The sequence below is a fragment of the Lissotriton helveticus genome, chromosome 9 (assembly GCF_964261635.1).
Source record: "Lissotriton helveticus chromosome 9, aLisHel1.1, whole genome shotgun sequence".
Classification (NCBI taxonomy): domain Eukaryota; kingdom Metazoa; phylum Chordata; class Amphibia; order Caudata; family Salamandridae; genus Lissotriton; species Lissotriton helveticus.
The window spans coordinates 952,056,443-952,082,589 of record NC_136070.1 but is presented as its reverse complement, the minus strand read 5'-3'; the positions used below and the strand labels follow the sequence as shown (position 1 = coordinate 952,082,589).

The 26,147-nt window shown below is 46.1% G+C and overlaps 1 protein-coding gene across 1 annotated transcript in view; it reads right to left on the bottom strand.

Annotated features, from left to right (window-relative positions):
• The window catches only part of MST1 (macrophage stimulating 1), a 441,328-nt gene that overhangs the window by 202,632 nt on the left and 212,549 nt on the right, over positions 1–26,147 (bottom strand). Inside the window, exons 4-6 of the mRNA XM_078661212.1 lie at positions 21,568–21,680; positions 20,273–20,387; positions 18,595–18,731 (exon numbers count right to left, since the gene is read on the bottom strand). Coding sequence (XP_078517338.1) covers positions 18,595–18,731; positions 20,273–20,387; positions 21,568–21,680 — 365 coding nt within the window. The remainder of the gene's footprint in view (positions 1–18,594; positions 18,732–20,272; positions 20,388–21,567; positions 21,681–26,147) is intronic.

Below are 26,147 nucleotides of genomic sequence, written 5' to 3'. Positions count from 1 at the left end.
ATAGTCAAGATAAGGCCATACAGGGTACCAGAGGCCCGACGAAAGGACATCCGGAAAGAAGTAAAGGACATGTTAGATCTAGGCATCATCCGACCCTCGAGAAGCAACTGGTCCAGTCCCATTGTGTTGATACCAAAACCGGACGGAACACGACGCTTTTGTATTGACTTTCGAGCGTTGAATGATGTCTCGATATTCGACGCCTATCCCATACCCCGCGTTGATGATCTCGTGGAAAGACTTGGCGATGCGAAGTATATCACAACGCTGGGCCTAACGAAAGGGTACTGGCAGGTGCCCCTAAGGGAGGAGGATCGAAAGAAGACGGCGTTTTCCACCGAGGATGGCCATTATGAATTCACCGTCCTCCCTTTCGGTCTTCACGGGGCACCTGCCACTTTTCAGCGGTTAATGAACACCGTCTTAAAAGACCTAACCGGGTTCACATCCGCCTACCTTGACGACAACGTCGTGTTCAGCCCCGACTGGAGCCCCCATCTGACACACCTACAGGCTGTATTTGAGGCTCTGAAGCAAGCCGGACTGAAGATAAACGCGAAAAAGTCTCGCTTGGCCTATCAAAAGGTGAAGTACCTCGGGTACGTTCTGGGGCATGGACTCATCGAACCCCAAATTGAAAAAGTCAGGGCTATAGCAGACACCCCTTTCCCCGAAACAAGGCGTGAGATGCGAGCTTTTTGAGGCCTGGTAGGGTACTATCGGAGGTTCATTCCCCAGTTTGCCCATCTAGCTGCTCCGCTTCCTGATTCCCTACGCAGTACTGGGACGTTCTCCGCTCGGATTGTCCCGACCCCAGCGATGCATTCCGCCTTCCACTCCTTGAAGCACCTCATCACCTCCACTCCTGTCTTGACTTCTCTAAACCTTTCTCACTGCACACCGATGCCTCTGACTACAGCATAGGGGCCGTCCTGTCCCAGGTTGCGGACGATGGAATGGATCATCCGATCCTTTACATAAGCCGCAAACTATTCCCCAGAGAACTGAAGTATCCGACCATAGAGAAGGAATGCCTGGCCATTAAGTGGGCGGTGGAGAAGCTGGCTTATTATCTGGAGGGGCACCCGTTTATCCTTTACACAGATCACGCCCCGTTACTCTGGATGGCCAGAGCCAAGTCCAACAACAGTACTGAGGTGGTTCCTGTCCCTCCAACCCTTCTCCTTCAGGGTGTTGCATCGGAAAGGGACCGACAACATGGGCGCTGACTTCTTGTCGCGCCATCGCCTCCCCGATCGGGAGCGTCCTGGGGGGGAGGTGTGTAGCGGGGTGGCGTCGGCCGCCCCACCGCTTACTGATGATGGGACTGTACATTCAGACCATAGTCACTCACCCCCTGCTTGTTCCCCGTGCAGAATGAACTCCCCTCGTTTGACTACAGAGTTGTCCATGCCATCTTTGATATGTGACTATAGCGGGGTGGCGTCGGCCGCCCCACCGCTTACTGATGATGGGATTGAATATTCGGACCACAGTCACTCACCCCCTGCTTGTTCCCCCGTGCAGAATGAACTCCCCTTGTTTGACTACGGGGTTGTCAGGGATCCCGAGGACGACGGGGAACACTGGCCCTTTAAGTGGCAGCCCGCGGACGAGTGGGCGGAGCCTTCCAGGGACGCAGCGGCGTCAAATGCGGAAGCAGAGCCCAAGAAGGTGTGCTTGTTCACCGGAGGCTGGAGGACGGAGAAGGAGGCGAGAGAAGAGAGTAGCAAGGAGAAGAGCGTGAGACCGGAGGAGGAAACCCGCGGAAGAGAGAGAGACGTACCAGCAACAGAGGAGACGCCTGGAGGCCACTGACACGGCGTTTCGCCCAGCCACTCACCCGGGGGAGGTGCGTGACTCGCCCAGGTACGGAGGAGAGTCGCGGGTTGGGTTGGTAGAAAAGGCGGGCCTGACGTGTGATTGGGATTCCTGTTCTATCCCGGTGCCCCTACCCCTGAGCACTACCCCTCACCGTTTGAGTGCCCTGTGTGCCGCACTAAGGAAACTCCCTCACTCCCCATTCCTAACATTATAGTGTCCAAGAGTACTGCCCTGACACTTCCCTTCTCTTTTTTTTTAGCTATCATCACCTGAGAGTCACCACAGATGTCGACAAGCCCCGGAAGAGGAATAGCCCGGAGGGACAGAGGAGAGCCGAGGCGCCCAAATTCCGGGTCCGAAGACGGAGCAGGAGCCGATCCCCTCGCAGGCCTCTACACCACCGAAAGACCTGTACTGACTTTCTTTTGGCATCAATAAAACCCTCTGTGACTCGAACACGTCTCCTGCCTTTTCCTCCTGAGCCTGCCACAGTGACCCAGGCTTCTCCAGACTTGGGAGATGCGACCCCCAGCCCCGACACCCATTTGGCACCAGGGCAGGGAGGTAAATTAGCTATGCAAGTAGGAGTGTTGTGCCACCAGGCTAGTCACACCCAGAAGGTGGGCTATCTGATGTGCTCCATCAAAGAAGGATTCAACCATCTTGCTTTTGGTGTAATTGGGAACTCTGGGACAGGGTTATGCCCACTCCCCACAGGAAGTGATCATATAATGGGTGTAGTGACCCCAAGGGTTAGTTGTCCATTGGCTACTACCCTTCACAACACCTACATGGAGTATATAGGTAGCCTCCCAGACACCAGGAAAACGGATATGACTTCCTGTGAACTGAAGAGGACAAAAGAAGAACATCTACAGAGACAACTGAGGACTGGCCACGAACTTGGTGCAAAATCCTGCCCATCTGCTGGAACCTTGACAACTGCCTCGTCCAAAAGCGGTGAACCCTCTTTAACGCTTGGGAGTACTGTCCAGGACTTTGACAAGCAGTTAACATCTCTCTTGGGGTGGAGGAGTGTAAGAGGGATGGGCGGAAATGGAAAGTAGGAGGCCGGAGTGTGGGTTGAATGGTGAGGTTTATTACAGAATCTACAAGGTGGTTTAGGAATTATTGATGTCAACAACACAGATGGTCTGGTGGTTATGGAATTTCAGCAGTATGGATTTTCAGGTGGTTGTGATGTGGGTTGATTTGTCCAGTCGTGGCTCTTTTCCTCATTCATCCAGGTCTGGAGACGTTCATCTTGGAAGGCTCAAAGAGAAGGAAAGAGCGGTCAGTGGACTGTGTGGTTTCTTAATATTGTTCACCGTCACCACTCCCGAAGTGCACCAAGACGCAAAACCAAAAATGACGGAGAGGAAAAGAAAAGCCTGAAAAACAAACTTATGCTTGGTTCCCCCTTTTTCTGGGAGAATTTTGCCTGCTTTTGACTTTCCTTCTGGGAGGTACAAGGTTGGCTGAGTTACAGAAGAACTCCCCTTTTCACTAGAGCCATACAGGGTCCACTCGCTTATGCCTCCTAAACTAAAGCAAACTTGAGGCAGTCTGTAATGCCTGAATAGGGGTTCTCTGTGGTGGCAGGGGATATGGGAGGTGGTGGCAGGGGATATGGGAGGTAGTGCCAGGGGAGGGGGGGGGGGGGGGGGGAGTTACGGGCGTGCGAGCGTCAGTGTACAAATTGGAGAGAAAATGTGCCCCGCGTTAAATTATTTACCCAGAGTTCCCTCCCTCCTAACCATTCCCTGCAGAAACTCTCAGCGTGTCTGCCGCAACTCTCCAGAGTTGAGGCGGCCTCTCAGCATCCTCCGGGGGCCGCCACCAGTCCTCAGACCAACTTTCCACATCCTCTCCGGCAGTGCTTTCTTCATCCCTCGGCATCTCCTGGAGCTCCTTCTCCACCCGCTGATCCATGGACTCGAACTTCGCGGCGTCTTCCGGGTTCCTCCTACTGCTCGTCTCACCTTCCAGCGTCCACTCCCATAAACTTGGTTATCCCACCTCATCTGGTGAACACTTTCTCCCCCATTGGTTGACTTTCCCTTCCTTCTCCTCGACTTCCTGTAGAGAGGAGGGAGGGTTTTCAATTAACTCTGAGTCCCGCCTCGGTGTTTGGACAGAATACAGCGGCAAGGGGTGAGTCCCCGTCCTCCTGCTCCGTTTCCTCACATCCCCCTTCCTTAACTTTCTTGCCAGCAAAAAGGATTCTAAGGGATATCTTGAGAGAAAGTCAGCGTTAGCATGGTCCTTTCCTTTCCGGTGCAAGGTGGTGAAACGATAGGCCTGCAGAGCTAGAAACCATCTGAAGACCCTTCGCCATCCGTTCTAATGGAGCATGATCTGTGACTAGGATGAACTCCCATCCCTCCAGCCTATTTCTTTTCCAGTGGAAACAGCTTGCGACTAATATATAGGACCGGTCGTTCTTGCCCTTGAGGATCCCTCTGTGATACTACTGCCCCATATCCGTGTTCAGAGGCGTCTGTTTGTAATATAAATGGCTTATTGTAATCTGGACTAAGAAGAAGGACAGGTTTCATTGTTATGGCCTGTTTTAATTATGTGAAAGCGTGTAGTGCTTCCAGGGAAGGATGGTTCTGTTCTTTTTCTGTTTGGGCCACTTTCTTGAGGAGATTCGTCAAAGGGTGATCTATTTGGGAGAAGTTTGGGATGAACCATCGGTAGTAACCGAGGACCCCCAAGAAGGCTCTTAAATCTTTCTTGTTTCTCTGGAAGGGAATGGCAGTGATAGCTTCTACTTTTTCCTGCTGCAGTTTGCTCAGGCCTTCTCCCAACAGATACCCTAGATATTTAACACATCTTGCGGCCAATTTGCTTTTGGAGGGATTGATTGTAAAACCCCTTTTCCCTAGTGTGTATACTACTGTTTCCAAATGTTGTAGATGTTGTTCCCAGGTGTCACTGTGGATGACGATGTCATCAATATAAGCAGCTGCAATGGCAGCACAGGGTTTCAGAACCGTATTCATTACCCGCTGAAAAGTAGCTGGTGCCCCGTGTAACCCAAAGGGTAAGACAGTAAAGTGGAACAGTCCTTCGGGAGTAGAGAAGGCAGTTTTCTCCCCATCTTGTTTACGCAAGGGTACTTGCCAATATCCTTTACAGAGGTCAAGAGTGCTTACATAACGGGCCTTTCCAATTCTTTCTATCATCTCGTCGACTCTCGGTAAAGGATATGTGTCAAACTGGGATATTTTGTTCACCTCTCTGACGTCTATTCAAAATCAGGTTTTGGTACTAAAACAAATCGGAGAGTTCCACTTGCTAGAAGATGGTTCTGTGATTCCCATTTGGAGCTTCTGTTCTACCTCTTTTTAACTGCCTCTCGCCTGGCCTCTGGAATACAGTAGGGTCGTAATTTCACCTTCTTCCCAGGGATGGTATTAATCTCGTGTTCCAGGACGTCTGTTTTCTTAGGCATAAGGGAAAACACTTCCTGTAGAGACTGCAAACGGGTACACAATTCGTCTCTCTGAAGGGTTGGGAGTTCAGGGTCAATACTCTTTCTATATAATGGCTCACTCTGATCAACCAGTCCAACTAAAGTAGGAATGGGCCCTTCCCATTTTTTTAAAGAAATTAACGTGGTATATTTGGGTATGTGTGGGTCTTTTGGGATCTAACTACAAATGATAGGTCACCAGGGTTACCTTCTCTATCACTCGGAAAGGTCCCTGCCACTGACCTAGCATTTTGTGATCCAAAGTAGCTAACATTAGTAGAACGAATCACCAACATCAAAGGATCGTATCCTTGCTCGTTTGTCATATTGAGTCTTTTGGGAAGTCTGGGCTTGTTCTAAATGGGACTGCACTATGCTACGCAATTCCTGCAAATGTGTTTTAAGGCTTGATACATATTCTGGTAAGGGCTTGCCCCCTGGCTCTTCCTCCTATTCTTCCTTTGACATTTCTAACAAGGTACGTGGGGGTTTCCCTTGTAACAGCTCAGAGGGGGAATACCCCGTACTCTTCTGTTGTTTGCATCGAATGGCAAATAGAGCCAATGGCAGCATGTCCGCCCATTTTCGGGTTTCTAAGTCAAGTAGTTTCTTTAAGGTGGTTTTAAGTGTTGCGTTATATCTTTCCACCAGTCCATCCGTCTGAGGATGGTAGGCAGATGGTTTTATTTGTTTGATGTGGAGTTGTTGACATACTTGTTTCATCAAATTAGAAACAAAAGGGGTACTCTGATTGGTTATAATTTCTAGTGGAAATCCTACTCCAGAGCAGATAGACACCATAGCTTTGGCTATCTGGGTTGCGTTGGGTTGTCTCAGGGCTACCGCTTCAGGAAAGCGGGTGGCATAATCGACTAAAACCAACACATATCTGCAGCCACTTCTAGAGGGAAGAAGGGGCCCAATGATGTCCATTCCCACCTGGGAAAAGGGCTCCTCAATTATGGGCAAAGGCCGAAGGGGAGCTTTTGGGGGAAGACTTCGGCTATTCTTCTGGCAAAGAGAACATTCCCTACAGTAACGGCGGATCGGGTGATAGACTCCAGGCCAATAGAATTTCTCAAGGATTTCCTTCTCTGTTTTCTCGCTGCCGAAATGCCCCCCCCTAGCAGGTGACTGTGGGCTAGGAAAAGCACTTTCTCTCTATATCTTTGAGGCACGAGCAACTGGGAATTGTGGTCCCTTCCCACCTTTTTATACAGTAAACCATTTTTACAAAGAAATAAGGACCTACTTGGTTAGGGTCTTCTTACTCCTTAGCTTGATTCCAAGCCTCCTTTAGGGTAGGGTCTTCCCTTTGGGCAGCGTAAAACCCTGGATCATACTGCCACACAGGTTCTTCTTTTGGTAGGGGCAGGGCTACGTGGGTCCAAATTCTTTTCTCCCGCTTCTTTTGTTTATTACTCTTTCTTTGCTTCCCTGGGAGAGAGTCGAGATCCTGCTCTTTAGAGAATGGGTCTGTCCTCCTCCACTCCTCTGTCTCCTTATGCAAAAGCTGTTCTATACAAGGATAGTACATCCCTAGTATAAATGGTTCGGGATAAGCCCCACACGTAGAGGAATGGGTTGGGTAGTTGGCTCATGTTGCACTTGTACGTCTGTGGTAGGGTATGGTCTGCTATTGCCATGAACACATTGGATGTTTACTACACCCCTGGTCTGAGAATTACCCCCTGGTATGGTTTGAGGTCTTATAACACTGTGTAAGCATCCCGTATCGATTAGGGCGGACCGGTCCTCCCCGTTTACCTTCACCACTTTATGGAAGGGGAGGTGTTGTCCCTCCTTGGTGCAATATAAGGACCGGGCTAATCCAACCTCCTTCGGCTCTTCTTTTTGGGGGCAAATTCTAGCTATATGCCCAAACCCTCCACAATTAAAGCACTGGGGTCCTGCTGGGGTGGGTTGCAAGGGGGTTGGTAGGGGCCCTGGTACCAAGGTGACTGTCTCTGGTTTTCTAGGGGCAGGGGGTCTGCTGCCTTTGGGAATGTTGATCCCAGAGGGTTTCCCATGTGTTTCTCCTTTTTGTAGTTCAAAAGCCCTGCTAAAAGCACTGGCTATCTCCACCGCCCTGTCCATGTTAAGCTTGGTATGTTGTCACACCCATTTCTGTATCGGTGGATGTAAGGAGGCTAAGTACTGTTCTAAATATATTCTCTCCATGATTTCTTCCTTGGTTGAACTTAGTGGTTTTAGCCAGCGGGCTGCTATATCTTTAACCTTAAAGGATAGGGCTCTGTGTGTTTCTTGGGTGCGAGGGACAGTGTACAAATGGGAGAGAAAATGTGCCCTGCGTTAAAAATGTTACCCGGAGTTCCCTCCCTCCCCTCCTTTCCCTGCAGAAACACTCACCGCGTCTGCCGCAACTCTCCAGAGTTGCGGCGGCCTCTCAGCATCCTCCGGGGTCGTCCACCAGTCCCCGGACCAGCTTTCCATGTCCTCTCCAGCAGGTCTTTCTTCATCCCTCGGCGTCTCCTGGAGCTCCTTCTCCACCCGCTGATCCGTCGACTCGAACTCCGCAGAGTCTTCCGAGTTCCTCCTACTGGTCGTCTCACCTTCCAGCGTCCACTACCATAAAGTCGGTTGTCCCGCCTCATCCGGTGAACACTTTCTCCCCCATTGGTTGACTTTCCCTTCCTTCTCCTTGACTTCCTGTAGAGAGGAGGGAGGGTTTTCTATTAACTCTGTGAGTCCTGCCACTGTGTTTGGACAGAATACGGCGGAAAGGGGTGAGTCCCTGACCTCCTCCTGCTCCGTTTCCTCACAAGGAGCCACCCCACTGAAGCTGCAAGCAACGTTAAATGTCTGCTTGGCCCACCATGTTGCTGGCCATCGGTCCCATCGAGGGACCAGCAATCCAGAAAGAGGTCTTTGTTGCTCTAGGGGATCAGATCCATCTCCCTGACACGTTTGGAGATGCCAGGACATCCAGGAGTTGACCAGCACCAATACTCTGGTACCAGAGCATTTACAGCAACCAAGCCTTGTTGCGTGTCCAGTTCAGACACCACCGACAGTGCCCTATTGACAAGGAACTTCAGTATCCATGAGAGCTTCAATCAGAGAGGCCATGTTGCCCTGTTTCCTCCTTCTCTGCAGGTCACCCAAGAACCGTGAGAGTCTCTAACACCTACGACCGGCCGGACAGAACTGCTATGCACCTGGGTCTCCAAACGAGAGTCCATTGAAATCAATGGTGTCTCTTGTGGTCCCGAGACCCTCCAGAGCTGAGCCCCTTCTTTTGGGATCTGCCAGACTGGTCCCCCAGTCCGCACCTGAATCATTTGTTTGCAGGTACTGTTCCCCATTAACAAACATGTAGCCTTCGAGGCTACCACTGCTGAAAGCACCAATGCACCCAGAGACCAAAGGGCAGGTAACCTTGAACTCTTGGTGCTTTCTTGGACCTTGGCCACTGCTTACCTTAAGTCCCGAAGAACAGTCCTGTAAGTTATATTGCTAGTGACCCTCTGCAGTGTGTATTTCTCCCATAGGACAACATTACCGCATTCAAGGCTCATGTCTCAAATCTGTCAGCTGTTTTTTCTAAGTTTCAGAAAATCGCTAAAACAAAAAGTACTTACCTGATCTCGAAGATCTTAGTGTCTAAAATTATATTTAAAATCTGTATTATTTTACAATTTGGTGTCGGATATCCTTATAGAGTATGTGTCTCAAGTATTGCCTCTGTGTGTGCAACAGATGCCTAACACTCCCCTCTGATAAGCCTAAGGCTGCTCAACTACAAAATGAGACCCTGTACACTAGTAAGTGATACCTGGACTCTGCACAGTGCACCTGTAAAGAGCCAGCTTCCTACACATTCCACCTGAAGACAGCAGCTGTCCAGAACTTACATTTCTAACTATTATCAACCTCTCCTGGGACTCTACTGTTTTAAGAACCTTAAATTATCTGTGCTCCTGGCTGATCCCTCAGCCGAATATTGTATCGTTTAGTTGGCCTGACCTTCAGGCTCCCTGCACTGGGAAGCCTATGGCCTAGTCGGTTTCTCACCTCCAGCGTGTGAAGCAAAACTTAACACCAATTTTCCCCAGAGGTACTTTTCAATTTATAGGCCAGTTTGTGATTATGAATGGCTACAATAAATTACGATTAGTGCATTTCATTAAGAAAGTAAGCCAGCAAAAACTGGCACACACTTTAAAGACAGTGTTTTCCCTAAGCAAACTCTGCATGTTTAAAATAAAATAGAGGTTATATTTACCCCCAACTTGTTGGAGATGTCAGGCTGACAGAGGGGACTTTTTACATATCTGGTGGTCTTGCCCGAGCCTTGAAATGTTTGGGAAACAGATTCTCAGTCATATAAAGGATGTAGTGGATTTCCCTATCTCCTCCTCCTCCATGATTACCATACTAGGCATTAGTCCCCCGACACTGACTGCTATGACGTATGCAGACTGGCATTTTATACTACAGATGCTGGGAGCAGCCAGGCAATCCATAGCTTTATTCTGGAGGAAACTCCTCTCCCCCAATGGCCACTTGGTTTCTTTGTTTAAGGCACGTTCTAGCCCTTGAATTGCTCACTGCACATATCAACCACACGGATACCAAATTCAGTTGTGTCTGGCAACCACTAATACGTCACCTTTCTAAGATGGAGCACTCTCATTTGGTTCCCACTAGGCTACGAGCTCAGCAACTGTTTGAGGACTCTTGTGAACCTTATGTGAGGGGTCATCGGCAGGATTCTTCTGAACCACCATCCCTGTAGGAGAGGCCTTATCTCTTACTTTATATCAGGACCTTCGACCCCCTCCAACAGCAGGTTATTCTTCATACAATTTCCTCTACTCCCTTTCTTGGTTGAGTGGTCTGACCCTCCCTTCTTTCTCTCCTTTTCCTTTTTCTTCCTTCTTTCCTTTTATTCAACAGGTGCGATGTACCTCTAATGTCGCTCAGTTTGGAGTATGAGTTTGTCTAGTGTATGAAACGGATGAGCAGGGTATACTGTATATTGCTTCACATAAATCGCCTAATGATGTTGGCAAGGACAAGCTTTCATGAGATTTTAGCGATGTCAGATGTCTTCTCTTGGTCTTTCCTGAATTGAGATGGATTTCCTGTAACCTTAAAAGGGTTTGTAACATATTGTTTCGCTTTTTGTTTTAGTCTTCCTCCCTTCCTCTACAGCACAGGTTAGGGTGAGAATGTATTGACTCCTTTATTTCTGTTTTAACCGAAATGCTTTGACGTCCAAAATAATTGATGATATTCTTTCTATGCCTTTTTGATGGGGTTACATTGTCTCAATTTTTATGCTTTTGCCTCAATTTTTATGCTTTTTTCTGTGCCATGTGTGCAATAAACATATTTGAAAGAAAAAAAAAATCTTCTAAAAAAGCCCATGCTAGACCCTGCCAAACTTGCCAGCTATCGCCCAATCTCCCTTCTTCCAGCAGTGGAAAAGGTGTGCGAAAAAGCCGTCTTTAGACAGCTGGACACCTATGTTGAGTCATCCGGTGCTCTCCACCCTGCCCAATCCAGATTCAGGCCGTCTTACAGCACGGAGACTGCTCTCGTCGACATGTCGGAGGCAATAAGGGAGTGCTCAACGCAGGTGGCGAAGCGGCTCTGAGCTTACTAGACCGCTCTGCCGCCTTTGATACGGTGCCCCATCAACAACTGCTTGCCCGACTTTCGAACATTGGAGTGACTGCCCGCGCCTGGGATTGGCTCAAATCCTTTCTAGAGGAATGCACCCAGCAGGTTTGGATGCAACTTTTTTCGTCGCCCCTAGAAAGGTGTCCACAGGAGTACCGCAGGGCTCTACTCGGAGTCCTCTGCTCTTCAATATTTATATCACGCCTCGAATTTATCTTGCAGAGGAGCTGGGAGCCAAAATGATAGCCTATGCAGATGATACCCAGCTCTTCTTCACTTGGAAGGATAACGACCTGTCCTCTGAAATATCCCCCGAAATGTCTCTCTACCGTTTTTAAATGGCTTGCACTAGCACAGCTGAAGTAGGAGTACAAGTCGGAGGTCTTTCTGTATGGATCCTTCCCCCCATCTTTCAGGGAAACTCGGTGGCCCTTAGAGTACCCTCGGCCCAACTCAGTGGATAACCCTGCTTACAACCTGGGAGTTTGGTTTGGTGAAGACCTTATGTTCTCCGTGCAGATTAAGAGGCTTTCTGGGGTATGCTTTGGTACTCTCAAATCACTTAGAACGTTTTTTCCCTTGCTACCTAGGCCAGCTAAAGAAATGGTGGCCCGTGCTCTTATCTTGTCACGCATCGACTATGCCAATGCCCTGTACATCTGCAACACTGGCTGCATGTTAAAAAAATTGCAAACAATACAGAATGCGGCTACCAGACAAAGCAGCGGTAGCCTCGAACTCCCTTCCCACGGAACTGCGGAATACTCAGGATCCTAGGCTATTAAAGAAACACTTAAAAAGACCCTACTCTTTAATATGCTCATTCGAACCTCCGAACCGTCCCTCTCACGGTCACCGCCAGCCCCAGGACACTCTTGAGTATCTGTGCGCGTTATAATCGTATTATAACATAACATAACTTCTGTCATTTATTTCTACAACCTTGACACACCATGTCAAACCTTAAATTAAAGAGCACAAAACCGAATCTGGAGGCAGGTTTCTCATTTCCTTGAAGCTTCTTTTCAAGGGTTGTAAAAACAATGCCAGGGGTAGCAATAGGCACGTTAGGTCTAACAGCTGTGACTGCTTGTGACCCCTAAATTATGTCCATGCCCTTTGGGGAATTGTATCAGAGAGTCTTATGTCTGAGCTGCATCTGCTTTTCCCGCGCTCCAACCTAGAGTCCTGATGGAGTTAGTTTCAGCTTCCAACCATTTCCTTATTACCATCTTCCAGCCTGCTTCCTTGGGTAGCGCAAATGATATTCAACACCTGGATAAGTTTTGCTACAAGTACTACAATCTTTTCCTAACAGTAGATGGTCAAACTTAGGGTCTGCCATTTTTATCAGATTCCTGTTCTGTGTGCCAACAACTCTGACGATTCAACACTGCTGGATAAGACTTGTTGAGGCTGCTCCAAATAAAGTACTAACATAAAAAACACAATGGCTGCCTTGATGGGATAGAGAAGTAAGTACTAGAATGAGTTCTGGCCCCTTCAATGTCCCATATAACAGCATGCCTTAACAATACTGTAAAGGAGTTTTCCTGTGCGTCTGGACTCATTGGTAGGTCGCAAGCTGATCTTTTGGTCGGTCGTAAAAGTCCTGGTCTATATGTAAGTAATATTCAAAATGATTAGACCGGTATATGCACCAGTACAATGGTGCTGAACTAGGTTACTAAATCCAGTTTTAAATAAAACCCTTCCAAGTTTTTCCAAGCAACACTCTGTGTGAACTTTCGAGCATTTGCTGCTGCTGTTTTTTACTTCACAAAGCCATTTCAACTGAGAATGTGCTCACTATATGTGAACACACACAACCATGACACTTGTTTATGGTGTTCACAAATAAATTGAGCAATATGGATGTGGCCTAGGGGCCAGAGCTGCCAGCTCTGGATCTGCTGAACCAGGTTTAAGCCCTGGCATTGGCTCAACATCCTTTGATTCTGGGTAAATCACTTCATCTTCTATGCTTTAAATAAAATGACTCCAATCTTGTGTAATGTGATCTGGTGAAGAGCGCCAATGCCCTTGGGCTCTGTTTGTGCTATATGAAACTGCAATATATATACATATTAAATAGGTGACCAAAATTTAACACAAAAACAATTGCTATTATTACAACAAAAATAAAATTGCCCCGCCTCATGGCCAGTAAAGCAAGGTGGGTCACTAATGTCTGTTCTAAAAATAGGAAAAACCAACAATGGATGGACAGAATGCAGAACAATGTCATACATTCACCCCAGTACAGAGATCTGGGCCTAAATCCATCGTTTTTTTGCACTCCACACCACCCCAGGTCAGACATGTCTATATGCAAATCAGCCTCGACCCTGTGCCTCATGGGATCAGTCCAGCCTGAACTGCCAAGCCATGTCTTTCCTGGACCGGAATCAAGCATCCAAGGACCGGTTTCTGGCGATCAGACTTCATCAGCCTTGATAGCTTGACTCCAGTGGTGTGGAGAGCATGGGACTCACGTCTGAGCATACCCATCCCACTCGGGGTGACAAATGCAAAAACAACAATTGATGGACAGAATGCAGAACAATGTCATACCTTCACCCCAGTACAGAGATCTGGGCCTAAATCCATCGTTTTTTTGCTCACTTTGCCACTGGATTCAAGCAAGCCGGGCTGAAGAAGGCTGCAGTGCCAGAAACCGGTCCTCGGAAGCTTGTTTCCGGGTCCAGGAAAGGCATGACTTGGCAGTTCGGGCTGGACTGTTCCCATGAGGCACAGGGTCAGACTGATTTGCATATAGCCATGTCTGAACTGGGGTGGCAGAGTGGGCTAAAGAACGGTGATGGATAAAAACCCAGATCTTTTGACTGGGTGTGAGTGTTTGATTGGTTCAGATGCTCCGTCCATCACCACCCCCCTTTTGTACCGCTTTTGGCCACCATAAGTGTGGCAGGGTATGCTCAGACGTGAGTCCCTTGCTCACTTTGCCACTGGACTCAAACAAGCCGGGCTGAAGAAGGCTGCAGTGCCAGAAACCGGTCCTTGGAAGCTTGTTTCCGGTCCAGGGAAGGCATGGCTTGGCAGTTCGGGCTGGACTGTTCCCATGAGGCACAGGGTCAGACTGATTTGCATATAGCCATGTCTGAACTGCGGTGGCAGAGTGGGCTAAAGAACGGTGATGGGTTAAACCCAGATCTTTTGACTGGGTGTGAGTGTTTGATTGGTTCAGAAGCTCCGTCCATCACCACCCCCCCTTTTGTACCGGTTCTAAAAATAGGGTCATGGATCTATAAAGTTGGGGAAGCACTGCTGTAGAGAATCATAAATGTGAAGAACAGCCAGTAAAAAGAGTGTTCACAATGGTATCTGTTTTTTCTAAAAATCAAAACTTTAGCATGACCGGGATCGAACACTGCTAGTAGATGTGTGTTACATTCCATTAAGGCTATTATTTTTTAAAGCCTGTTTTCCCTATACTAAGTTTACTGCATGTCAAATGATTTAAAAAAAAAGATAAAACAATCACTACTCTTTGATATGCACAATATATTTATTATTGTTTTACCCAAACATAAAACCAGGTCATACTGTAGGGTGTTTTTCATGTATTGAAAGTGGTATTTCCACTTCTAAGCACTATACAACACTTCGATTTTTGTAAAGGGTCAACTGCTGTATGTCCGAGCTGCAACTTTCATTGTTGTTTCCTCTATGAACAGGCGACCATTTATTTAGTCCTTTTCACCCACAACGTAACCTGGTGGGAGATTTAGAGGCCCTGAGCTTTAGCACTATAAGGACTTCTAGAAAGTAGAGCGTTGGGGCGCCTTCCATACGACCAGCGGGTGGCGAATATCGTGGTTATTCACAAGACAGGCAAGACCAAGACATTCCCTTCTTCATATCAACCCATCTCGCTTCTCAATGCAGAGCTCAAGATATTGGCGAAATTACTAGCCACTAGGTTAGTCAAGGTCATTACGACCCTGATACACCCCGATCAGTCTGGCTTCATGCCACGCCGTAACACAGCCCTGAACTTGCAGAGACTCCACGGGATTCTGGGTGGCTCCCGTAAGATACTGGAACCGGCAGTCTTGGTGTCCTTAGATGCCACTATGGCATTTGATAGGGTTGAATGGGCTTATCTATTTGCAGTTTTGACTAAGATGGGCTTTGGCTCGGAATTTATCGGGTGGGTTCGCTTGCTGTATGCTGCGCCTTTGCCAGAGTGATCGTAAATAATTGTAAGTCAGCTGATTTTACCCTCCGGAGGGGTACGAGACAGGTATGTCCACTGTCCCCACTTCTCTTTGCATTGGCGTTGGAGCCTCTGGCGGCTTAGTCCGGTGGGACCGGTCGATACGTGGCTTGCAGTGGACACCTGAGTAGGAGGATAAAATCTCGCTTTACGCAGACGATATCCTTCTATATCTCACTAACCCCAGAGCGTCCCTGCGTAATTTCTTGGATGTCCTGACTATATTTGGTAGATACTCCGGGTTTGCTATAAACTGGACAAAGTCGGTATTATTTGTTATATCGGGTGAGCCGCCTGCGGTCCCACAGGCCTGCCCTATAAGGATCGAACTAGTGGGATTTAAATATCTTGGCATATGCATAACACTTGACCCAAAGGCGAGATATGCTAATAATTTAGAACCCCCCTTGAGTTGGTTCAAAAAAGATGTGGAACGTTGGAGGGCTCTCCACGTCTTTGCTTGGGAGAGCGGTACATTTTAAGATGATGGCCTTGCCTCGGTTCCTATATATGCTCCAAAACACGATGGACCAAGTGCCCGTTACCTATTTCAAGGAGATGGAGGCACTTCAACGGCTGCTCCTTTGGGACGGCAGGCCCCGCATAGCTTTCGTCAAGCTGACTCTCCCGTGGGTATGATGGAGGCATCGGTCCCCCGGACTTGAAGAAATACTACTGGGCTTCACATCTTGCGGCAGTGAATCATATGATCTATGGCCCCCAGGGAGATCCGGGCTATGCTATGGACCGTGGGCAAGCACCAGGTGGAGATATTATTAGAGCCCTGTATGCCAGGCCCGGAAGATTTACGTTGGCAGGCCCGACGGCACACGCTGTACATGTCTGGCACGCGGCTACCAGAAGTTTGGGATGGGAGGGGAAACTGACAATGGCCACCCCCCTGTTTAGTTCAGAGAGGCTCTGAACCTTATGTCAGTCTAAAGGGTTCGATAAGTGGGACCTTATCGGAATTAGTCAGATTAAAGATGTGGGGGGGAAGGGCTGTGTGCAGACTTTTGAATCTCTCCAAAAACAATACAGCCTGCATGACAATGAACACTTTTGGTATCAGCAGATTAGACGCGCCCTTCTTGCCCACATGCCTAGAGGCACGGAGCTTCCGGAGGCTTCTCCCATTGAAGACTGAGTGCTTGAGGTCACATCTCCCTAATATATAGGAAGCTTGTAAATAATATGGAAGACCCACTGGGGAACATTAGAACAGCGTGGGGAGAGGACGGACTGGAGTTGGATGGATGATGAGGATTGGGTGGAGGCTGTCTCCTCCCCCAAAGTGGTTGCGGTTCAGATGAGGCTTAGGCTGGTTCAACTTAAGATCCTACATAGATCATATATCACAGGGCCTCCATTAGTACACATGGGGCGAGCGCCGAGTGGGGACTGTAGGAGAGGTTGTGGAGAGCTGGGCACTTTCATACATATCCTATGACACTTTGAAGAGATACAAAGTTATTGGATGAAATTACACGAGGTGATCAAAGAAGTGCTGGGGGTGGGGATACGACCGGAAGCCCGGAGATGTATATTGAATGTCTGGGAACCCACGGATTTGAATGGATATCAGAAACAGTGGGTGACGTTGGCCTGTATGGTGGCGAAGCGTAACATCGCCCAATTGTGGGGAGCCAGCCAGTCACCCCAGACTACCCGGTGGGCCCAGGACTTAGATTTGTGTATGTTTAGGGAAAGGGCAGTGTAAGTGGCTCGGGGTTGTCCGGAAAAGTGGGGAAAGATCTGGGGGGCCTGGAACAGACATCGCGGCAATTTGTGTATGCCCCCGACGAGACAAAGAGAAGTTAAAACACAGGAATCCCCGTGATCCCAACATTTATATATATTGTAATTTATGATTCTGTACGAATGACAATTTAAACCCTGTAATGATGTTATATGTTGTTCACCTGATGCGAAAGTTTTGTTTGCCCTTTTTTCACAATAAACAGAAATTTAAAAAAAACACTATAAGGACTTCCTTGTGATTGGACTGATGTAACTCACCTCACCCGTCATCAGAGCAAATACCAAAGCCATACAATGTGCACTATTCTTATTAATTAACGTACAGGGCATTCATTAAACTCTGAATTAGATAGCTTCACAACAGAGTATGACCTTTAATTTGCCTGTATGCTGACCACTGGAATTGTTTGCTAACCCTCACAAAGCCTGCTGAAAAATTAAGCTATAGGTGTAGCGGCTAGAAACACATCTTCATGTGTTACATGATCATGTGTAAGACAGCGCCTCACAGACACCATCAGTGTCTGTGCCCCTGTATGTTTCACTAAGCACAAAATGTTAAAAGGAAGAAAAAGAAATGACCATGGCGACAAAGTTGAATCCCCATGCTCCGGCTTGTCCCTCTTTATTGTTTTGTAATGTCAGCCTCTGTGATGCTGCAAGCTAGTGAATGGTAAGGAAGATCTCCGATGTCTGGATCCAACCAGGTGATCCAAGTCATCAGTATCAATCTCTGACAATCTCATACTAAGAATCAAGATTTGATCGTCATACCAGACCTTATCCACCCAGTTCTTTTCAGTATTTTCGCTACATTTGACAAAGGTAATACATATCTAATGACTCCTGATAATTTCTACCTAATACATTCCAGTCATTTATTGGTCTATATTTAAGGGTTACGCAACCAACTGAATTCCACTGTTCTAAATCTATAAATAAAATGTAAAACCTCGTATGTCATATATGGGACTTTTTCAAATATTCAAGATTTTTCTCCTCATCAATACCATTGGCCAATTATCCATCCAGTGACCATATTGAGACGACAAAGATTACCCACCAACTTCTTTAATGCTGCCTCTTATAAATAGAGAAGAGATGTTCAAAAGAGAGTATCTCTGACACAGACACACACTGTATGAACTCACAGACTCCCCTTTACATTGTGACAACCTAAAAATAGGAACATGCAGGCTTTCCCGACTAGCTTAACATACAGTATGGTGAAGGATAACACCATTCCTCAGAAAAGAAAGGAACACTTTATCAGCCACTTGTGTGAAATGAACAAAAATAAACATGCCAAAGCGTATACGATTTCTTGGGCCTGACTGAGCTTAATCCACACTTGGCAGAAAAAGTGTTCCCTTCAAATGCCTTGCCTAGTTGCCATATAGTAACATCAATCAGCTTTCAGGCCATTAATGAGCACATTGTTTTTCACACTCGAGGTTCCCTTTCATTTTTTTCACACAGCCTTGAATGGGCCGGTCATGCCTTTGAAGAGGCAAATCAATACTAACTTTTCCTTTCAGTCTCTAAAGGCATCTCATGGTTTATTGTCAGGACTAGCTTTTGCAGCAAATCATCTTGCAAAAATCCACAATATGTGAATACATAATACCCATAAGTGTACCTTCTTCGCACTGTTTGATCCCACAGAACTGATGTCGGACAGCATAGTCAGTTGTGTAACACCAAGGACCACCAGCATCTTGGTTCGGATTTCGGCAGAAATTCTCCTCCAAGCCATTTTTTGCATTGGGAGAATATCTGCGGAAAAAAATTACAAAAGACATGAGGGGGAGATGAAGCCGATAGAAGGAAAGCGTACAAGCTCAAGAAGAAAGTCACTTTGGCCAACAACCCCCAAGTTTTTAACAGAGGTACATTACTTTTCTCCCCTACACAAAGGTAATCTTGACACTGCCGCCCACTACCTTTTGACAAAGGCAAGGTTTCTTCTACACATCCTCTGATGGGAAGTGGTTAAAGATTTTTGTGCATTTATATTTTTGTGCATTAACAACATGCAGAATGTGGATTTGTTCTCGATTCTACGTGTACATACTGATATCGTGCCAATGCCTTTGAAACAATTTTCCAATGATATAGAGCAGTTTGTGGTCTTGAAAAATTTTAAGCTGGTCTCAAATTGGGCTTGGTAGCCCAGTTTTTCAAAATGGAGATCTTTCCCCCTGCACATCAGCGTTCAATATATCTCTGCAGCACACAGTCAAGCAGATTCATGTTTGTTTCCCCTTGCATTGTTCTTGCTGTTCCAGATTAAATCTTTCTAGCAGGATCCGGATACTGTATCTGTTTCTGTTAGCTTTCTGTAGTACCCTGTTCGTTTTTAATACTTGGCTTTTGTTCACATATTTAGTTTGTCCTACAACCTTTGCATGAAATTAGCATAGAGTGGGCAGAATCAATATACCTGTAGTGGGTACAATATTCTTCTGCTTAGGTGCTGAGGCAATATGACATTTTATAAAACTGTGCTCTGGTTTAGGTGCTGAGGCAATATGATGTTTTATAAAACTGTGCTCTGGTTTGCTTAAGTTTTGATACTTATGCTCAAACCATAAAATGTGCACTTTCTATTCTGTTCTAGGAGAAGATTTCCTATATAAGCCATTGATCTAGGGCTGAGCCAGAGCTTTCCTGAATGCTACAAGAGATGCTATCTGTATCCCTACTGATTTTGCTGCTCATGTGGCACATATTATTTTGATTTTGCACTGATTCTGTATGCCCTATTTGTTAGGAGCCGATATAGCAATAACTTTTGCTGATTCTATACCACAGCTTTTACATTTTTTGTAATACATCTTTTAAATGTATTCTGCTGATCTAGAACTCGGTTACCGAGTAGGTCCTTTACTTAATTGAGTGTTTTTGATGTATTAGGAGGGGCCTTAATTCAGGGACACATTGCCTCGTGATACTGAGGTTTAACATTCTGAAATTCATCACACCATATGCGTATTTTTGAGGTAGAATCTCTAGGTGTAAAAATTGCAGGAGACCATAAGCCCATAGATACCTCTCTTTAGATTTACGTAGTCACCATAGTGCGTGTAAAAAGTTAATGACCAACTCTGTCACTCGTTTAAGTGCTCATCACCTTCGGGGTCATTCAACATTCAAAACTTTCTCTGATAGAACTGAGGTATTCTCATTCCTCTCACCCCCACAGAAGGTTCCCTATTATTGCTATAATATTTCTTCCTCCATATACGACCCCTAAATACATACAGACCTATCCTTGGCCTTGCCCATCTTCTAAAAGGGACCTCTTGTTCTCATACCTGTGATCATGAGGGTGGCTGGATCCCCAGTGTTGGCATGTCTTCCCTTTCTCAGTTCTGGACACAGTTCCTCTGTAATTCTCTCCTATCCCATTGATACAACTCCGCACATAATCTGAGGAAGCACAGCAAAGCGAATTTAACATACAACACTTAAAGATATACCCACCCAATGTGACATTTAGTAGATAAAATGCAAAATGGTCTCCTACATTTAGAAATTCTTATTGCTAGTTTTCAAGAGATATGTAATTATATATATATATATATATATATATATATATATATATATATATATATATATATATATATATATATATACACACACATACACATGCATGACAAAACATCAAGAGTTAAACAATGGGTGAGCTTAATAATAAACACAAAAAAGTTTTTTCGAAAGAAAAGAATTATTGAGAACTTTTTATTTGAAATGATAGAACCTTAAGTTAGGGTTTAGGGGTGCCAGAAGATAGTCCCATGCTTTGTATTTCCCTTCCATCATTCCCAGGTGGGTATTAAACTAGGTCTCAAAGGTTTGTTTCCTATAAAAAGACGGTCTGACGTTTATTGACATAAAAGCTTGTTCAGGTATTAGGCAAGTACCAGACAAAGTTTTATCAAATCAGCAGCTAAGTTATAAAGATGAAATACAAAAGGTAAATAGGCAATTTCTGACAATTAGCATGATGAAGCAAGTTGCAGAAATGGGTTCGAGAGAGATCATAAGATTTTTAAATGCATTACACTGTCAGAGACCATTTTCAGCAGAGTAAGATTATGCCAGTGAACACAAACAAAAACTAAATAACAAAACCATAACATTTGAAAATAACTAGCCTGTATATTGTACAGGGGGTGGCGAGGGCTTCTCTCCATAATTTTTTCTGCACCATTTGTTTTACCGTAGTCAGAACAGAAGGGCCTCTTCTCACTAATCATTCGCATTATTTCACTCCTACTACAGATATATAATGGGTATGAGAGTGGCATATTAGCCTCCTTTTACAGTAAATTAGTAGCTCAAAAGGAACTTTATTAAAATGCTGGTTTTTTTCATTTTTCTTTTTTCATAGAAATGCTGGTTAGTATTTTAATGGTTACAATTATTTCTTCATTTTCGTGGGTCTCAATTTTTTTCTGGTAATGTAAGCACACTGGAGCTACATGCTTCTGCGAAACGTTTCTCTACACTGGATGACCATTTTAAGCTCACCTCTGCCCATTGGTTATCCCCCTGGAGTAATGCACGGGCAGTTTGGTGGGATTAATGGCAAGTGTTTAAGACTTACCTTTCTTCTGGTAGAGGTCATAGTGAACGTTTCTCTTAAGCTGCGTGTTTGTAGAATACTGGGTCCAAGGCAACATTTGACATGCAAGAGTCTTCCAATTGTAATTAAAGGACCTGCAAATTTAATACAACAAATTAAGATAGAGGCAACATACTCCTATTCACAGCAGTGTCGGTGGGTTGTGCAAGAAAGCACTATTGGGTAGAAGCACAAGTTTGCAAGTGTGTCTGACAGTAGGTGTCAGTGTGTGAGTGATGGCAGGCAGGATTTCAAAGTGGAGGAAAAGGAAACAATAATTAAGCTCCCATCTTACCTCCCACCTTTGCACTGCGTATGGCCACTGCCCCAATTACACATTCATCCAACCAGAAAGGAGAGCGTGGGAAATTTCAATTCCCATCTAGAAGATTTATATCCTTAGCCTTATTCTCCTTATTCTCTCAGAGTGATTTTCCAAAGGCTAGCCATAGAAGAGCATTAAAGTTGAACCTTTCTGTAGGACTTCCAAGCAGGGTTTTTTACCGGCCATGGGCTTTTGAGTAAATAATGGAATTGCAAACAAGTGCAATAGACACCCCACCAAAGGAATGAGCACTCCAATAATGGAAAATAAAAGTGTGGTTTTCTCCCCACTCATTCTGTTTTCTTGATACTGAGTCTGTTTGTGAACAGCATCCAATGCATCCTAGTGACAGATTCAACTTACATCCCCAGGAGACAGAAGGGGACAAAGGCACAAAAGTAGTTGAGAAGAGGTCTCTGAACCAGATGGCATTGAATTTAGTTTGCGTTTCAGCCCTAATGCTTCCTGATATCGCTGTTTTTTTTACAGAATTTAACAAGATCTGTGTTATAAATCCACAGGAACAAGTTGAGTCTTTTGAGAAGGTTTAATGTCAGCAGCACAGCAACAGAGAATGCAGCTTCTTGGCACACAGGAACAGTGTAACTGACCTGAAGCCTAGGAGCCAGAGGTGTTCTAAAGAACACTCAAAGAAAAATAACAGAGACTTAAAGGTACAGTGTAAATAACATATCAGAGAAAATGTAACACATCTCCCTTCAATAAACAGAAATAAACAATTACAGGTTATGAAACGGTCATTAAATTTCGGTTATGAAACATAGTCATTAAATTTCCTGGGAACATCTCTTGGTCGAACAGACATCTTGACCCTGGAGGCAATTGAGTCTTTTGCTACTTGTGGGGAAAAAGGATTCATAGATTGATGAACACTGGGACATTTAGCAACACGTTTGATGTTCCACAACTTGCCGTCTTGGGTTATAACACTATTGCTAAACACTCTTACCACTTTCATTGGTTTGCCAAACTTATCAGAACACTTAGTTATCAAACCAGGTCTTTTGATCCTAACTAAATCTCCCACTACAAAGTTGGGAGTTCTAACATTCCATTTATTGTCATACCACAATTTGGTTTTTGCTTGTTTATTCTCAACTTTCAGAGCAGCCTGTTCAACCAATTCCCTTGAAAAAGATTTATTCGAACATTTATCTCTGAACCACCAAGGACAAATAGTTGAAGCTGGATAACGTCCCTTGAGAAGACGGAATGGACTAACTTCTGTGGTTGAACGGGGAGTAATTCTATAAAACCAAAGTTTTTCTCTCAAAATGATTTTCCAATCACTACCCGACTTACACACATCCGTAATGAACCCTTTCAAAACCCTATTAAAACGTTCCACTAATCCATTTTCATGTGGTTAGTAAAAAGACACGGTATGATGTTTAATACTATGTAATTTAAGGAAATTCTCCATTTCTAATGAGGTGAGTTGAACCCCATTATCAGTGACAATAGTCGAAGGACAACCCTCTCTGGAAAAAACTTCTTTAAAAAACTCTACCACCATGTTAGTAGAGGCAGATGAAACAAACTTAACTTCTGGCCATTTAGAATGGTAGTCTACAAGTACAAAGGCATAACGAGAATCACTTGGAAGACACAAAAATGGACCAGAGATATCAAAAGCTAATTTTTTCCAGGGAGCAGTAGGCCAAGAGGTGGTCTTCAAGGGAGGAACACTGACTTTTAGCATTTTGTCATTTCCCATGCAAACAGTACACTCTCTTACTTTGTGATCAACCAAGCGATCTAAACCCGGCCACCAGAACATCATCAACGCCTCCTTCAACACCGCCACCTTCCCGGAGAGCTGGAAGCACGCCGAGATCAGCGCCCTCCTGAAGAAACCTACAGCGGACCCCACCGATCTCAAAAACGTCCGCCCCATCTCGCTCCTCCGTTTTCCTGCTAAAGTCATCGAGAAGATCGTCAACAGACAGCTGACCGCCTTCCTCGAGACGAACGGATCCCTCGACCCCTCGCAGTCCGGCTTCAGAGCCAACCACAGCACCGAGACCGCCCTCATCGCAGCCACCGACGACATCCGTACCCTGCTCGACAAGGGGGAAACAGTGGCCCTCATCCTCCTGGACCTCTCCGCTGCGTTCGACACGGTCTGCCACCGCACCCTAGTCCAGCGCCTCAGCAACATCGGTATCCAAGAGAAGGCACTGGAGTGGATCATCTCGTTCCTCGCCGGAAGAACACAAAGAGTCCGCCTCCCCCCGTTTCGCTACGAGGCCACCGAAGTCATCTGCGGCGTCCCGCAAGGATCTTCACTCAGCCCCACCCTCTTCAACATCTACATGAAACCTCTCGCAGCCATCGCACGCCAGCACAACCTCAACATCATCTCTTACGCCGACGACACCCAGCTGATCCTCTCCCTCACCAGAGACCCCGACACCGCCAGAACCTGCCTACACGAAGGGATGAAAGACGTCGCCGAGTGGATGAAGGACAGCCGCCTGAAACTGAACTCGGACAAGACGGAAGTCCTCATCCTGGGATCTTCGCCCTCCGCCTGGGACGACTCCTGGTGGCCCCCAGCCCTGGGCACCGCACCCAAGCCAACCGACCACGCACGCAACCTGGGCTTCATCCTGGACCCCTCCCTCTCGATGACCAGACAAGTCAACGCCGTCTCCTCATCGTGCTTCAACACCCTGCGTATGCTTCGCAAGATCTTCCGCTGGATCCCGACCGAGACCAGGAAGACTGTCACCCAGGCACTCGTCACCAGCCGACTGGACTACGGAAACGCCCTCTACGCCGGAACCACAACCAAGCTACAGAAAAGACTCCAGCGCATCCAGAACGCCTCCGCCTGACTCATCCTGGATGTCCCCCGACGCAGCCACATCTCCAGCCACCTGAGGAACCTGCACTGGCTCCCCGTCGACAAGAGGATCACGTTCCGGCTCCTCACCCACGCACACAAGTCTCTCCACGACCTGGGACCCAAGTACCTCAACGACCGCCTGACCTTCTACACGCCCACCCGCCAGCTACGGTCCACCAGCCTCGCCCTCGCAGCTGTACCACGCATCCGAAGAGCCACCGCCGGAGGAAGATCCTTCTCTTACCTGGCTGCCAAGACTTGGAACTCCCTCCCCATCCACCTTCGGCTGACCCAGGACCATCTCGCCTACAGGAAACAACTCAAGACCTGGCTGTTCGAGCAGTAGCATACCCCTCCCCCCAAGCGCCTTGAGACCCTCCCGGGTGAGTAGTGCGCTATACAAATGGCATGATTGATTGAAATAATTCCTTATTAATCTTTTCATGGCCGACATACCTGGATGAGATCTATGTGCCACATCCAAAATCCAAAATCATCTTTTGCATGGCAAAAGGTGGTACACACTTACCTGACTTGAAAACAAAATTGTTGTCAAGTTCTAGCTCATTGGAGATATTGAAAAATGGCATAAAATCCTCTTTTAAATGCTTTTTATCAGGCCAACCCTCTAAAATATACTTTTTGATGGACTGTAATGTGAGATCTTGGTTATCAGCTGACTCCCACATTTCTTCAGAAATTTCACCAAAAGAACTAGATAACACATCTTGTAAAGAAGTAACAACTTCAGTATCATTTAACATTTCGTTATCTGAAGTTAAACATGGATACCTAGATATAAAATCTGCAACTACATTTTTTTTCCTGGAACATACTCAGGAGTGAAAGAATATTCCTGAAGTCTAGAAGTTAACCTGAAAATGCGTGCCGTGGAATTCCACCCTCCACCTGGAGAAAGAATATTTACTAACGGCTTGTGATCCGTTCTCAGCACAAATTTACTGCCCCAAATAAAATTCCTGAAATGTTCAATCGCCCACACACAAGCTAAAAACTCTTTTTCTATGACCGCATATCTACGCTCCGTTTCATTAAGAGTTCGAGAAGCAAAACACACATTCCACTCCTCCTTACCCGACCTTTGAGACAAAACAGAACCAACACCATACATACTTGCGTCAACCGTGATTACATACATTTTGTTCAGACAGAAAGGTCTAAGGGTAGGAGCATGCAGGATCTCTGATTTAATGAGTTCAAAAGCCAATTGTTGTTCATTTCCCCAAACAAAAGAATTCCCTTATCTAAGGAGCTTCCTGAGGGGTTCCATCTTAGATGCAAAATTGTTGACAAATTTACTATAATATTCGCACATACCTGCAAATGACAGTAACTGATCTCTAT